The 14,568-nt window shown below is 37.0% G+C and overlaps 1 protein-coding gene across 1 annotated transcript in view; it reads left to right on the top strand.

The window, feature by feature from the left end:
• NAV2 (neuron navigator 2) overlaps positions 1–14,568 on the top strand; it is a 245,917-nt gene that overhangs the window by 220,993 nt on the left and 10,356 nt on the right. Inside the window, exons 21-30 of the mRNA XM_085300906.1 lie at positions 1,073–1,156; positions 1,959–2,070; positions 2,735–2,880; positions 5,425–5,600; positions 8,029–8,182; positions 8,666–8,825; positions 9,324–9,424; positions 11,100–11,195; positions 11,621–11,789; positions 13,801–14,036. Of these exons, the coding sequence (XP_085157032.1) occupies positions 1,073–1,156; positions 1,959–2,070; positions 2,735–2,880; positions 5,425–5,600; positions 8,029–8,182; positions 8,666–8,825; positions 9,324–9,424; positions 11,100–11,195; positions 11,621–11,789; positions 13,801–14,036 (1,434 nt within the window). The remainder of the gene's footprint in view (positions 1–1,072; positions 1,157–1,958; positions 2,071–2,734; positions 2,881–5,424; positions 5,601–8,028; positions 8,183–8,665; positions 8,826–9,323; positions 9,425–11,099; positions 11,196–11,620; positions 11,790–13,800; positions 14,037–14,568) is intronic.

The following is a 14,568-nucleotide window of genomic DNA, read 5'->3' as shown; positions in this document are numbered from 1 at the left end:
CAACAAATAAAGCTACTGYTTCTTTCTTTACTTGAAACAAAATAATTAAATATAAACAATATTACAGAAATGTCTTCCATGTAAGATCTTCTAGCAACTTCTCGTGTTTTTTTTTTTTTTGAAAAAAAAAATCTAGTTCAGTACAGATTATGTAAACCTTGACTTTTTAATTAAAAAATTAGAAGTATCCCGAGAGGATCTTGAAAATTCTCTAATGCAAACTTGTACTCTTGCTTTTCTTTTTCTGTATTAAATTTTAGTTCTGTTTTCCACTGTATCAAGGCCGCTATAGTAAGTCTGGAATTCAAGGGGAAATATAAAGAAAATACTTATCTACTTGGAGGGCAGTTTCTGGGTCATCTTCTATATCTAAAAGTTTGTTTTCTATTTTACTTAATACTTTATTTCTTCCTTTCTATTTTATTTTAYTTTTCAGGGCATCTGCCTGAAACTTATGAATGCTGCTGCCTTTTTTTATTATCATTTTTATTACTGTGTGGAAGAGGCTTAAAATTTTTACCAAGAATTGGCCAAAGTGTGGCAAGAGTTACCTTAACTGTGTAAGAGGGTACTTGAAGATTATCAAGACACATAAAAAGTCAGAGATTAAGTCTCAATTCAAAAACTTAATTGCAGGAGATAGTGGGCATGGTTTATTTTGTCTCTTTTTCCTTTCGGCATTTCGTGAAAGGAGATCTGTTTTCCGAAGTGTTTGGCATCAGCTGCTGCCCAGCAGGGCATGGTTTATGGCCCCAAGCTGCATCATTTCAGTGTGCTGCTAGCAGTCACTTTACATGAGCAGGCTGTCATGTTCTAAAGTTTTGCAATTGGTCTGTTACTTTTGGCACTTCTAATTTTCCACAGTTAAGTTATTCCTCGTAATTTGTTTATAAACATTTTGGCAATATATGTTCAAGTCATATGATCTTTTCTTACCTCTCCTATTTTCTCTATATCATTTATACAATAAAAAATTGAAATACACCAAGTAGTACGTTTAAATACCTGCATAAATATTCTTGTTTGTGGGAGAGAGCAGAATACTCACTCTTCTGTGTCATTTAACTTTCAGGCTCACCTTGTGGCAGCATTTGAGCAGAGTCTGGGAAACATGACCATCAGACTGCAGAGCCTGACAATGACAGCTGAACAAAAGGCAAGTCTGAGAAGTATTTGTGGAAGGTGTAATTGTAACGGTGCGTATCCCAGACGGGCAGATCCAGGATGACTTTTAAGAATCGTCACAGCTGTGGTACTTTTGACAGACTTAGAGGGAAGCTGAACTTTTCGGTCGCATTTAAAGTAAAATGAGTATGTGATTTAGACCAATTTATTGGTGAAGACCTTAAGGTGAGGAGAAGGGCACTSTAAGTACCGAAGTCTGAAGTTCTCTTCCCATCTTTGTTGCTCTTGCTCCTTTGGTAGCTGTAGAAAAGATCATGTATGCTGTTTCCCTTAGTTGTACTAATACTCTCAATTGTCCTAAAGTAGTAAAATGTAATAAAAACTTGTTTGCTTCACTGGTATGTTATGACAGCCAATCAGGTTATTGCTACAAATTGTTGCTTTGGATGCTAGGTTTCAGTATTGCATCTTTTTATGATATATTTCTTCCCAGTGCATTCACACATGTACATGTCCAAAAAAAAATACTATGACAAATCATTGCAAGGTAAACAACACTGGATTTTTAAACAGGGTACCTGAGTATACATTGTTGCTGTGTTAAAGAGGATGTACATGTTTGCAATTAAGTGTCACAATTACCAAGCTATTTTTTAGTCTGTTGAGGGTATGCTTCCCCAGGCAGGTCAAACTTCATTTTCCTATCTTTTTACATGTATATTCCATAAATGCTCTACCAAGTACCAAGGCTCAGCTTGAAAGATGGCATCTTGGGAGTCGTTAGATACCATCTGTATTTTCAGACATATCACCAGTTTTGTTTTGTATTCAAGGATTCAGAACTGAATGAGTTAAGGAAGACTATTGAACTACTGAAGAAGCAAAATGCTGCTGCCCAGGCTGCCATTAACGGAGTCATTAACACACCTGAGCTCAACTGCAAAGGTGAGACATAAGGACTACATTTAGCAACTGTGCAGTGCTCATGAGACATGAGTCCTCTTGGTAGTATCTGATGCAACTGTACCTGTCAGAGATCTGCTTTGTCTCATGACCATGCTGTAGTTACTTGTTTTGGTATAATGTGAGGTTTTTAAATTGGTATTTATGTAAACAGTACAGTAAATTCTACAGAAGTAAATGAATGTGTTAGATGATTGAGAAAGCATTTTAACAAAACTTTTCTATGTAATCTCTCTGAGTTTACTGTCAGCGTTTAGTAATTCACCCCTCTAGACATTGACATGGAAAGGGAGCAAAGAAGTCCTTCTTCAAGCTATGGCATGCTGTGCAATGTACTTTTTCACTTCTGCATTTTTTATAATTTCCTGAATGTAATTTTCCTGAATCTGACTGAACACAGTCTTGTAATATCTCACGTCTGTTACTCCCAGTGATTTACGCTGGGACAGATAGCTGAAGAAAAGGCTGGAAGGATCTGTGTCCACAAGAAACATGGATTAGGTAGCACTGCTTTGAACAGTGCCTCAGTTGGTGCAAGTGATTGTAAATGTGTTAATTTCCCCAAATATTTCTTTGGAATTGAATGATTAATAGAGAATATCAAATTTGTTATATAATTTTGACACTGCCTGCCATTAATGTTCAGGTACTGGAGCTGCTCAGCCCACAGACCTGCGGATCCGAAGGCAGCACTCTTCAGACAGTGTCTCTAGTATTAACAGCGCTACCAGTCACTCCAGTGTGGGAAGCAACATAGAAAGTGATTCAAAGAAAAAGAAGAGGAAGAACTGGGTGAGTGTATTTTAACAGATTGCGTGAGGTTTATATAAAATTGTCAGAACATGCACAGTGAAATCTAGCAGTTCAACTCCTCCTTCCTCCATTTCATCCAACAGGTCAGCACAAGGACTATGTGCTGTTTAAATCCTGTGTAAACTCTCTTTTGAAGACTTAATTGAGTCGTAAGTGATGTATATGCTTGTGCTGACTCTGCATAGAAATGAATTTTACCTTAGCAGTCAAAAGGCCAGTCTCAAAGCAGAAATAACTGTCAAAGATCAATTTTGGCTAAAAGTAATACAGTTCCCAACCCCTTAGGGAAAACTCCACATCTATCATTAAAGTAAAACAAATCCATAATGAGAGAATATTTTTACTTTTTTTTTTTCCTTTTTGGCTTCTACGGCTTTCTTCTTTCAAGTGAACATTTTATACACTTTCTGAGATCTCTATATTGAACATTACCATGTAGCTCTACAAGAAAAAAATACCAATTTTAAAAAATTTATTGTGATAGACATTTATTCCACAAGGTTTCACCATACTTACCTTTCATTTCCGGTTTTTCCTTCTTTGCTCATCATTTACTGTGTACAAGGTACCCTGTACTGGAGGAAAGGTACATCCTATTAAACTCCATTTTGAATTAGATCATAACTGCCTTAGTGACCTTAGTCTGATTGTAGTTTGGACTAAAGTCCCTAGTTCCTTTAATGTAGCCAGCAAAGCAATCCACCCTTTCCTTCCCACTGAACTTAAATCTTCTTAGATCTTTTGAGTATACAGATAAATCTGTATTGMTTCATAATGCTGTTTGAGATGGGAAAGGTTTGATCTGTATTTGCATGTGATCCTCTTAGAAAGTTTTATGAAACTCTTGGACAGTAAGAAACAGTTTCTTGAGTAGGATCTTATTTTAATGTCCCTTTTATCCTCGTGGTTTCACTTTGATATGTTGCTAGCCCCTTTATAACAGTAGTATTTCTTCTCTGTCCCTAAAATCACTGGTTAGAAGGAAACATTGCCGTCTCCAAATCCTTGTCATGCTGATTTATATGTTAATTACAGACAAGGTAAATTGCTGTAACTTGTAAATTGCTAGTGACTCACTTAATTTCTGTGAGATAAATTTTTTATGATCGTTAAGCCTTAGTTAAGATAAATACTTTTTTGTTGTTGTTGTTTTAGCTTATATGCTTTGTTGTTGAAACCTAGTAAATCTCATCTTATAGCAGCCTACATTTCTCATTCAACACATGACTATCTGTAAGGAAGGTTAAGGAAACGTCTCTTTATTATAAAGAGGAATAAACATTATAAAGAAGAATAAATAAATTTTAAAGAAGAATAGATAAAAAGTAGAAGAAACAGGACAGTAGTTGGTTTATTATTGAAAATGAGCACATTGTTGTAAAATGAAGAAGCTAAATCAGGATTTTATTGAGAAAATATATGTTTTGTTTGACTTGCACATTTTTATTTCAGAAGTATTGGTGACAGTCTCAGCCCAAACTTTTCTGTTATGTGTAGAAACAGCACAGCTGACCATTCAGGGCTAAAACAAAAGATTTTCAACATTTCTTACTGTAGAAATCTTGTTCTAGTTAAAAGTGACTTTYAGCTTGTATTAAACCAGACCGTTTGCACCATGTACTTTGTGATAATGTTAAGCAGTGTTTAGCTACAGCTTCAGGATAACATCAGTTTAGTCATTAATATTCAATTTTCTACTCATTCAGTAAATGGCAGTCCTGTTAAAAAKGACTTCTTAATTGCCAATAGGTAGAGAAGATTCAGTGCCTTCTGCTGGTGAAATACGTGTTCCTGCAAAGAAGAATAAAATATTGACTTGGTTGTTAGCCAGAGATTTCTTCTGARCCATAGAGAAAATATAGTTCAAATAGTTAAGAGATCTGGATCTTGTCTCCCTCAAGCAAAAAAGGGAATRGTTGTTTGAACCATTCATTTCTAGAATATATAGCACTCCAGTTTTAAAGTATATGTTGGTATTTGTTGATCATTGGTCATGTTTGTCTTAAAAATCCAAAGCTTTCCTTGTCACTGGCTTTATCTGTTAAAACATGTCTTTTTTCCTTCCCCCTCCTCCTCCCTTTTGCTTGCGCTTCTTCCGGCAGGTCAATGAGGTAAGGACAACCTACTTTAAACTATGAAATACAAAGCTAACCCACCCATTTACATGACTAACCATTTCAGCATCATTAACCTTGGCAGAGCCATGTTACGTTATAGCTGCAAGTTACAACATTGCTATAAAACCCACTGCACTGAACAGAATTTTGTGTTTGCTTTAAAATAGTTATCTTAAAAATAGGAGGCATTGATATCCAGTCCTACTGAGAATTTACCTTATTAATCTCATAAAATAGTTTCAGAAAAAAAAGCTTTTGTTTTGATTTTCTTTTATCCCTATTAAAAATACATGTGAATATGGCTGTATTGTTTGGAATATTTGCATGTTAGTGTTTTTACTCTGTGRCTTTGTTGTCTGCTTTCGTAGTTAATGATGTCTCCACTGTTGTGGTGGTGTTTTTTCAGTTACGCAGCTCCTTCAAACAAGCTTTTGGTAAAAAGAAATCTCCCAAGTCAGCATCCTCTCATTCAGATATTGAGGAGATGACCGATTCTTCGTTACCTTCATCACCAAAGCTACCACACCACCACAACTCAACTGTTTCAACACCATTGCTGAGAGCTTCTCATTCCAATTCTCTGTAAGTGGCATGTTGTTGTTGTTGTTGTTGTTGTTGTTTTTGTTTTAATTTTGTAGTAGGTGATTTGGAAATGCCAAATTTGGAAAGTGAAGTGAAAAGAATCTCACTACACTAGTAATAAAGAAATACTATATTTAGTTTTACAGGGCACTAGGCCACTTTCTAGAATCAGATTCTGTGTAAGAATCTGCAAATCTGTATCAGCGCCACAAGAGTTTGACTGCTGTTCAGTTACACGCTTTACCAAAAGCAGCTGTTGCTCACCATGAGGCCACAGTAGAAGACACATTGGCCCAGAAAACATTGTTCTGTGGATCAGAGCTGGTCTGTTGCCACTGGCTTGGTCCTGCTTCCAAGGGATGTTTTTATTTTCTCCCAGACAGAAGCCCTGTTTTGCTAAGTGCATTGTATCTGGTAAAATCCTTAACTCTGTCATAGTGGCAAAACAATGAGCAAAGATACTACTGTCTACTTTGAGTGTTCTATAGCCTGCCTAGATTACAAGCAGAAGATAGGAAAGTTGAATTTATATGTAAGCTGATTCCTAACCTAGTGCCTTAGCATTGCTAGGAAGCCAAAAATYACTGTACCTTTACCACAGTATAATTTAATATTTTACTGAGGTGTTCTCTCAGCGGAACAGGTTCTACATGAAGAATATTTATAGCCAGGGTGACCTTGGAGTGCGGTACTAATTGGATCTCTTGCTGTTAATGAGTCAAACCAGGTCAAGTCTGGGATTTTGCTTTCTCTATTGAGTAAAGACAGCACCTATTGTACTAGTCTGCAGCGATGGGTTCCTATTTAAGTAGACAGATTCATAGGAAGGTAAGAATATACTGAGAATCAAACATCACAGTTTAGCAATACAGCTGAACTGATCTAACATCTTGCATCTAATGAATGAAGACAATCTACTTCTTCCTTCTGTACCTCTCCACCACCTGTGCCTGGTCCTTTCCTTACGCTGGTTCTGCTACTTACTAGGCAATTCCACTGAGCTGATTCAACATGCTAAATTATGTGAAAAATAATATGACAAAAATGTGAGTATTTTTTTTCCTGGGTTAATGAGTTGAATTGGCTCAGTTCCAAAGATGACACGCGGGCATGACAGCACAGCCAGGAAAAGGCTGGGAAATGAGGAATGAGGACAAAATTGCTCCTTTTGTTAGTAGCAAGTATAGGTGGGCTCTTCTGTGTGACCAAACCATACCCATCTGCTTCTGTTTGAGTGAGAATGAAATAAAGGCTTTAAAGTCAGGATTTTGCTTTGTTGCTTAACACGTAATTATCAGGCAGCCTTACGAACCTGTAGGTGTCATACGAAACTTCCAGCCTGATTTCAAATCAAATGCATTTGAATAAGTACCCAAACTTGAATTTTTGCCCATCACTTGTTTTCATATGAAGAGGTGAAAGCAATAACAATAGTTTTCAGCCAAATAAGGGTGGTGAATGTTAGTATCAGAGTGTAATCTCCCACAACTTTTATGTAGGTTTCTTGACCCTAACTTGATGAGTTTCTCATGACTGCAGCAAGTTGTGCTTTAGCTCCAAGGCCAGAAAATTGGCAAATGATGATCCCGCCTGTCACCAGTCAAAATCCTGTGTGCATACATCTCATCTTAACAAGACTCTTCAAAGCAAAAAGACTAGACACAAACTAAGAAAAGAGCAAATACATGAACTGAGGGAAAGATAGAGTGTGTATTTTGGGTTATTTGCTTTTTGGTGGATAAAGCATCTCTCATTAACCTGACTTAGGGAGAGACGTTTTAAATTAAATCTCCCTCAAAGCATGCAGCTGTGTAGTTGATCTTTAGGTAGATACTCTTACACGCGTGCTGAAATGTTACTCATCCAGAGTCTTTCTCAGGGGAGGAGAGAAGAAGAACACCACAATTTTTTTTTAAGCATGAGTGCTTTAAAGTGAACAGGAATTTATCATGCTTGAGTAGGTGTAGAGTTCCAAAGCCCTCCAGAACACTTCAGGGAAACCCAGCTGTGCACACCTGGTGAGCTTTAAATCTTTCCATAAACTCATCAATCTCAACCGCCTGCTGCTACTGCCTGCACTCCCTCAACTTACTTAGATTTTGGCTTTAAAGTATTTCCTTTGTGGCAACTACATGAAAAAACAAAACAAAACAAAAAAAAMCACTATCCAATAGTAGGTGATTTCCAGAATTCTGTTTCATGTGCTGATTAAAGCAAATAAACTTCAAACATATCTATTTGACTAGTGTCTAATTTTTCCATGACTTTTTTAACACCTGATTTATGTTATCACTGATGCAATAAACCAAAGCTGTTGCCTCCTTCCTGCAGAATAAGAGTTTTTTTCCTTTTACTAATAAATGCCAATGAAACATTATGAAAATTAACAAGTGATCTAGTTTAATGCCTGTTTTTCAATATTCTTCAGTATTTCTGAATGCACTGACAGTGAAGCTGAAACAGTCATGCAGCTACGCAATGAACTAAGAGACAAAGAGATGAAGTTGACTGATATTCGTCTGGAAGCCCTTAGCTCTGCTCATCAGCTTGACCAGCTTCGGGAGGCGATGAACAGAATGCAGGTAAGAAATAACAGCCCCAGATTTTACAGAGTATGTTCATGTGCTAAACACTGGTCATTCCACACCCTGTACAGATTTTAAAGTAATTCTGAAGTTTTTTAGTGCTTGTTAAAAGTCCCATTCAGCTTTCTTAGAATATTACATCTTAAAATGCTTATGTTAGTTAAAAGTCAAATTGAATTAATTTTGCCTTCMTGAACTCTGCAACTGTAATAATTTCAATCTTAGAAACCTATGGGGAGATTATTTCATTGACTGAGAGCAGGCTCTTAAACACTTGCCCTCCTCTACCTTAAAGTGGCTGCATTTCAGTGTTCAGTAAATTCCCACATATTTATGTTTTGTAGGATACTTTGAAAAGTTTTATGGATATTACAAAAATTCCTTTTTTTTTACTAGTATTTATTTTTCAGTTACTTTTGTTCCTCTTTTTTAAGTGTATGTTTTCACTGTGCCTCCTAACTACTGAATTGTCTTTTGAAGAGTGAGATTGAAAAATTAAAAGCAGAAAATGATCGTCTGAAATCTGAAAACCACGGCAGCTGCAGCAGGGCTCAGTCTCAGGTTTCCATTTCATCCTCCCCAAGACATTCAGCGGGTCTCTCTCAACACAGTTTGAACCTCACGGAGTCGACCAGTCTCGGTGAGTTTAATGAGAAAGGCGGTGGGCATGTTTTATCCTGTACTTGGAAGATTCAATTTGGTTAGCCATGGAAAAATGAAAGCATGAGAATTATTAACAGCTAAGGTGTGGAAATATGTTAAGAGCTGGCAAAAAGCCTTCTCCAAATGTCATCATAGGTCTGCTACGCCCCAGAGCATGGTTGTCCAATTATGAGCTCAGCTACAGAGAGCTGTTTTCAGAGCCATTTAATGGTGTACATTTGCCAGGGAGGTGTTTTATTTGGTAGAAAGGAAAATACAGAGTAACTGACTAATAATTTTCAGTGACCTTTCCCTTTAAAGACTGATCTTTATATTTGGTAGGGAAGTCATTAAGCCTGGTTCTCACATTTTACCTCTGGGCATGAGAAGCCCAGATAGGTTTTGACTTGACAGTTAGAAGCATAAGTGTAAACTAGAACAGCCTTCGTTGTTGTCAAGATATAACTGTGCAGCTGCTGATGTTTTCTGTTCACAGACATGCTGTTAGATGACCCTGGCGATGGCTCTACTCGGAAAGAAGGAGGCAGGCATGTTAAAATAGTTGTCAACTTTCAGGATGAAATGAAATGGAAGGAGGTGAGTTGTATTTTGTCTCCAGCTTTGAAATATAAGCGACTTTGAATTCTAATTCTCTGTCACATTCCAATCTGTTTTGCAGGCTTTTATTTGCAACACATTTTAAAAATTTTCTCAGCAAAATAATTCACCAGTGTATCACTACTGATAGACGAGGCACTCACTAAGCTCCCACTTCCTTAGAACTGCAGAATGCCAACAACTCTGTTTAAGTGGCCTTCTGGGACTAGTCTACAATAGGATGGGTTTTTGTTTGTTTTTTGGTTGGTTGGTTGGTTGGTTGGTTGGTTTTTCACAATGTCTTGCTAGTGCCATCAGCACTGGCACTAACCAGTGTCAGTAATGTAGGATTGTCGGTCTAGACTTGGTGTAAGTGATGTGTTACAGTTTAAGCATTTCAGTATCTCTGAAAGCCAGGCTGTTTTTTCAGCTTTAAGGAAGTTAGCAAACTAACCTTCCCTTGGGGTAGTGTATGTTTAAGACTGACATGTTAGAAGTGTCAGAAAGCCCTTGGACCTTTCTGTTATTTAAGCTTTAATAAAATTTCAACTAATAATAGAAATAATTCAAAATGTAGATGAGGTGCACTGGAAACATTAGAAGCACCTGTCTCACAAGACTTCCCAAACCGGGAGATCTGTATCTTATTCTAGTTCAAGTGGTCATCACAGGTACAAGCATTGTGTTCTGAATCTGTCCTCTTTCAGATGTTGTCGATTATCCAGTAATTTAAAGAATCATAGATACCCAAATACATTTCAAATATTGTATATTGCAGCCCAGTCTACATGTGTAGTGCATGCATGCATGAATCAACTACACAATCTTTGCCAAGCACTGACCTTGCTATCTCACATTGTGAGTACCTGTTCCATAGTAAAAGTGCATTTAAGAAATAATTTGATATCCCTTGTATATACCTGTAATAAAGAGATGACAAAAACTTGAATAATCAGAATTAAAGTTGTCTGAACAGATCATCTTTCCATTAAATATCAATTTTGCATTAATAAATGACAGCCCTGGATAAGCAAATTAATGGTATGACTGTTTTGCTGATTCTATTGGACTCCATTGTATGTTCACAGTCAGTAAAGTTACTGTGTGAAAATGATTCCTTATGTGGCATTGCACCTGAAGTCTTATGATGGAAATTAGTTTTTCTTCTGTGAATGTTTCATAGAAAGTACAGTTATAGAAGCATAGAGGAATGAGTTGGATTCTGTTTTTTCTTCTCTGCCTTAGAAATCCGAAACAAAATTATCAACTAAAATGCTACAATATACCAAATATATTATACAAATTGTAGAATTTTTAATAATTGCACCGGATTTCTGTCTATGATAGCATTTATAGAAATAAATAGGACAAAACTTTGTAGTGTAACATATTTGATTGAGAAGTCATAGAAAGCTGAATATGCCATGAACATTTTCACTAGAATTTTCTAAGAGCATTTCTTCCTTTTTGATAAGCTGTAGTCCTCCTAGAGGCTTTTGCATTGTTCATAGGTTGACTGTTGAGCATTCAAAGCTCAACATATAGATTAATAGACACTGCATATAACAAAACAATAACACAATAACAAAAAATAGGCAGTGTTTTAATTACTTTATACAGGCCTGTCTGACGGGATTAGGATTTATTAATTTAAATTTGTGCTGTGTGCATTCAGGATTCCAGGCCCCGCACTTTCCTCATTGGCTGCATCGGAGTCAGTGGCAAGACCAAATGGGATGTTCTAGATGGCGTTGTTAGACGACTGTTCAAGGTAGATGAGTGCAATGTACTCTAAGTTTGAATTCTCCCACTGAGTGTTCCCAGCATATTTGACCACAGGAGGCCTATACCAGGAGCTCAGATATACATCCTGATTTGAATTTGGGTTTATGTCCAAGAAGCATTGGATGTTCTTCCTCTCTGACAGTCTTGTCTCTGTCAAAAACTCAGTGGGTGACTTTGGACAAATCAGCTAACTCTGCTTTTCTTAGTTTCCCCATGTGTGAAGTGCGTAGCAGTTACTTGCCTACTCCATATGGTTTTTGTGAGGATTAACTTTCATTAAGCGTTCGTACAGGATTTTGACAGTACCAAGCAATACTTAACTCTTGGAGGGTTTATTACTGTTGTAGCATAGAACCTACAGGCACAAAGATTGCAGTGTTGCCTAAATTTTCATACCCTTTTTCACCATAGGAGTATATCATTCATGTGGATCCAGTGAGTCAGCTGGGACTGAATTCAGACAGTGTTCTGGGCTATAGCATTGGAGAAATCAAACGCACAAATAGTGCAGAGACACCTGAGCTGCTGCCCTGTGGCTACCTAGTTGGAGAAAACAACACCATTTCAGTTACTATCAAAGGTAATTATTGTTGATTCCTTGGTTGTAGSTTTCAGTAATTACAGTTTTATCAAAGTCTGCTGCATCAAGAAATGCAGAGTGACACCTTTTTATTGTGTTTCTTTTCCTGTCTCTGCACTGAATTTACTGGCATTGTAGCCCTTGTCTTTCCATTTGATAAAAACAGCACTAGGCACTGCAGAGATTTAGTGACTGTTTGTAAATTCAGCAAAGTTTTGACCTGCGGCAGTAGAAATAATTATACATGTAGCAGTTTTCTCCAGGTCTTAAACTGATGCTTCAATTCATTCTGGAAAATGCCTCACACCACAAATGACACAAATGAATTGCTTGAGCAGGACAGTACTATTCCGAATAAATAAAGTTCTCAGAATCACATTCACTTCTGTGTAACAGCTATATTTGCTATTTCCTTTAGGCAGAATAAGAAAGATTAGACTTTTTCTAACTTAAGAGTCTTTCCATAGGTGAGGAAGGATTCCCAAATCCATGATGTCTTTAGCTCTGGATCTTCTTTGAAATAAACTTTTTTTGAAATGTATTGTTTTCAAAAATTTGCATCAGTTTCATTATGTGATGCTGATAAGAATGTAATGTTTATATTTCTCCCATAAGCCCATTTGGTTTTTCAGTGAACCATTTTTATAGGACGAAATTTGAGGATAAGTCCTCAACCACTGTATTTTGAATGTACATCAGCTTACCCCGATTTACACCAGTGAAGTGTCTGGCACAGAGCCATAGAGTAGCACGATACTTGTTGCTATGCCAGACTCTCCGCAGCTCAAGTTAAGCGTGACTGTGGCATTTATCTGAAAATATTTTTATTTCTGAATATTAGTATAAGAAATCAATTACCTTGTGTAGCAAGCAGAAAGGCAAAATAAGCCAGGAAGTATTTCAGTTTACTGAGGCTTGATGCAAACCCAGAGCATTCTGCTTGCTTAGGATACTTTGTTAAGTAATATAATTTCAATCAAAATACTGCTTAAGGACTAGCCATATCTATAAAGCTGCAGTCCGACTTTATGTTTAACTTGCAGTGGCTTGACTTCTACTTTGAAGGTTCATATGTGATAACATTTTTCAATAAAATGTGAATATTTAATCAGTTGATGGGAATCAGTTATTTGCCTATACCTTTGAGATATAAACCTACATATATATATATATATATATATATATATTTAATATTCCAACCATTGAGGTACAGATATTTCTGTCTGTGTATAATCTACCAACTTCCTTTTCTTCTGTTTATTTTCATCCATTGTATGTTTGCCTGAGCCAGTTTTGCCTAAAGTGACTGCTAATAATTGCGTAAATGCTTATCAGTAAGAGTTTTATGTTAGGAGAGATAACTATCAGCATACAGAGAAGGAGTTTAATTACAAGTGTTTGGGAAAGTAGGGGGAGTTGATGATAGCTGGTGTTTTCATCTACAGATTCAAAAGTAAACAGGTAAATTCTGGATGAACGTACTGTGCCTGACAAAATAACAGTGAAACAGATGGTTCATGTGTTCAGATGGGATCATTTTCATGATAACTTGTGTCCAGAAAATGGATTGGACACAATAGATTGTAGTTGAGTAGTTTGAAAACTGGGAATGCTGAAATACTGTAGGATGCACGTTAAGCTCACAGCCACTTCTGCACTCTTTGTAACTGCTTTATGTATCTGCCCTGCTCTATCACGAGGGATACCAGAGGCAAGGAAAGGATTTATGTCTGGAGTAAGGAACTGCTCGGTTATGTGGTCTAAATCCACTGCTGCGGAGTTACATTTTGGGGATTTCTCACGCACTGGGTGCGGATGCATTCAGAAAAATGACATTTTTCACTTCACTGTGATGCCTAATAGTTGTTTCAGCTAACTGATCTTGTTCAGACTTCACTAATAGGATAATTTTCAACATAACAACTACTTAGTAAAAAATCTTCTAAAAATGCAAGTAATTTAGAAAAAAAAATTGAAATCCCCCTAAGTGAGCAATTTTTTACTTTTGCAGGTATCTGTGAGAACAGTTTGGACTGCCTGGTGTTTGAATCGCTGATCCCAAAGCCTATACTGCAGCGCTATGTCTCTCTTCTGGTGGAACATAGACGGATTATCTTGTCTGGCCCTAGTGGCACTGGTAAAACATACCTGGCAAATCGTCTCTCTGAGTATATGGTCCTTAGAGAGGGCAGGGAGTTGGCTGATGGAATTATTGCGACCTTCAATGTGGACCATAAATCTAGTAAGGTGAGGARACAGAAATCATTTTTGCACAATGGATGTTACTATTCATCAATATGAGAACCTGCCTCTTCTTTAGTTCATCAAAAATAGGCTAATGTGATTTTAAATTTACCTTCCCTTTTAAAGCACTGTATGAGTCTTGAAAGGAATAATATTAAGGTTTTCAAATCTGCAGTTTCACCTTTTTATTGAATTGAAACAGTAGGCTTTCAGGTGTATATTTAAGCACCTGAAGGTGTCATGATTTTCAAGTGGCTAGGAGCCTGAAAATTGCTGAGGAACTTAAACACCTGCATAAAATTCCCAGGAGCTTCAGTGATCCCTGTTGCATGTGGGCCTTTTTCCAAAAACCATCAAATGCATCTTTAGGTTGTCAGAGTTTCTGCAGCTGCAGGTATCAGCAGTAGTAATCTGCATATGCTGTTTGTTTCTGTAGTTACTGTTGTCCAGACACATTCCTGAGCTGGTAAGGCATGTCTGTGCTTTTTATGTACTTCTGGTTCTGCTGAATATACCTCCAATAAATTTCCAGGTT

This window comes from Rhea americana, unplaced genomic scaffold (assembly GCF_003343005.1).
Source record: "Rhea americana isolate MKP2758 unplaced genomic scaffold, rheAme1 scaffold_17, whole genome shotgun sequence".
Lineage (NCBI taxonomy): Eukaryota > Metazoa > Chordata > Aves > Rheiformes > Rheidae > Rhea > Rhea americana.
Note: the sequence above shows the minus strand (reverse complement) of the source record. Positions and strands in the feature narration are given on the sequence as shown.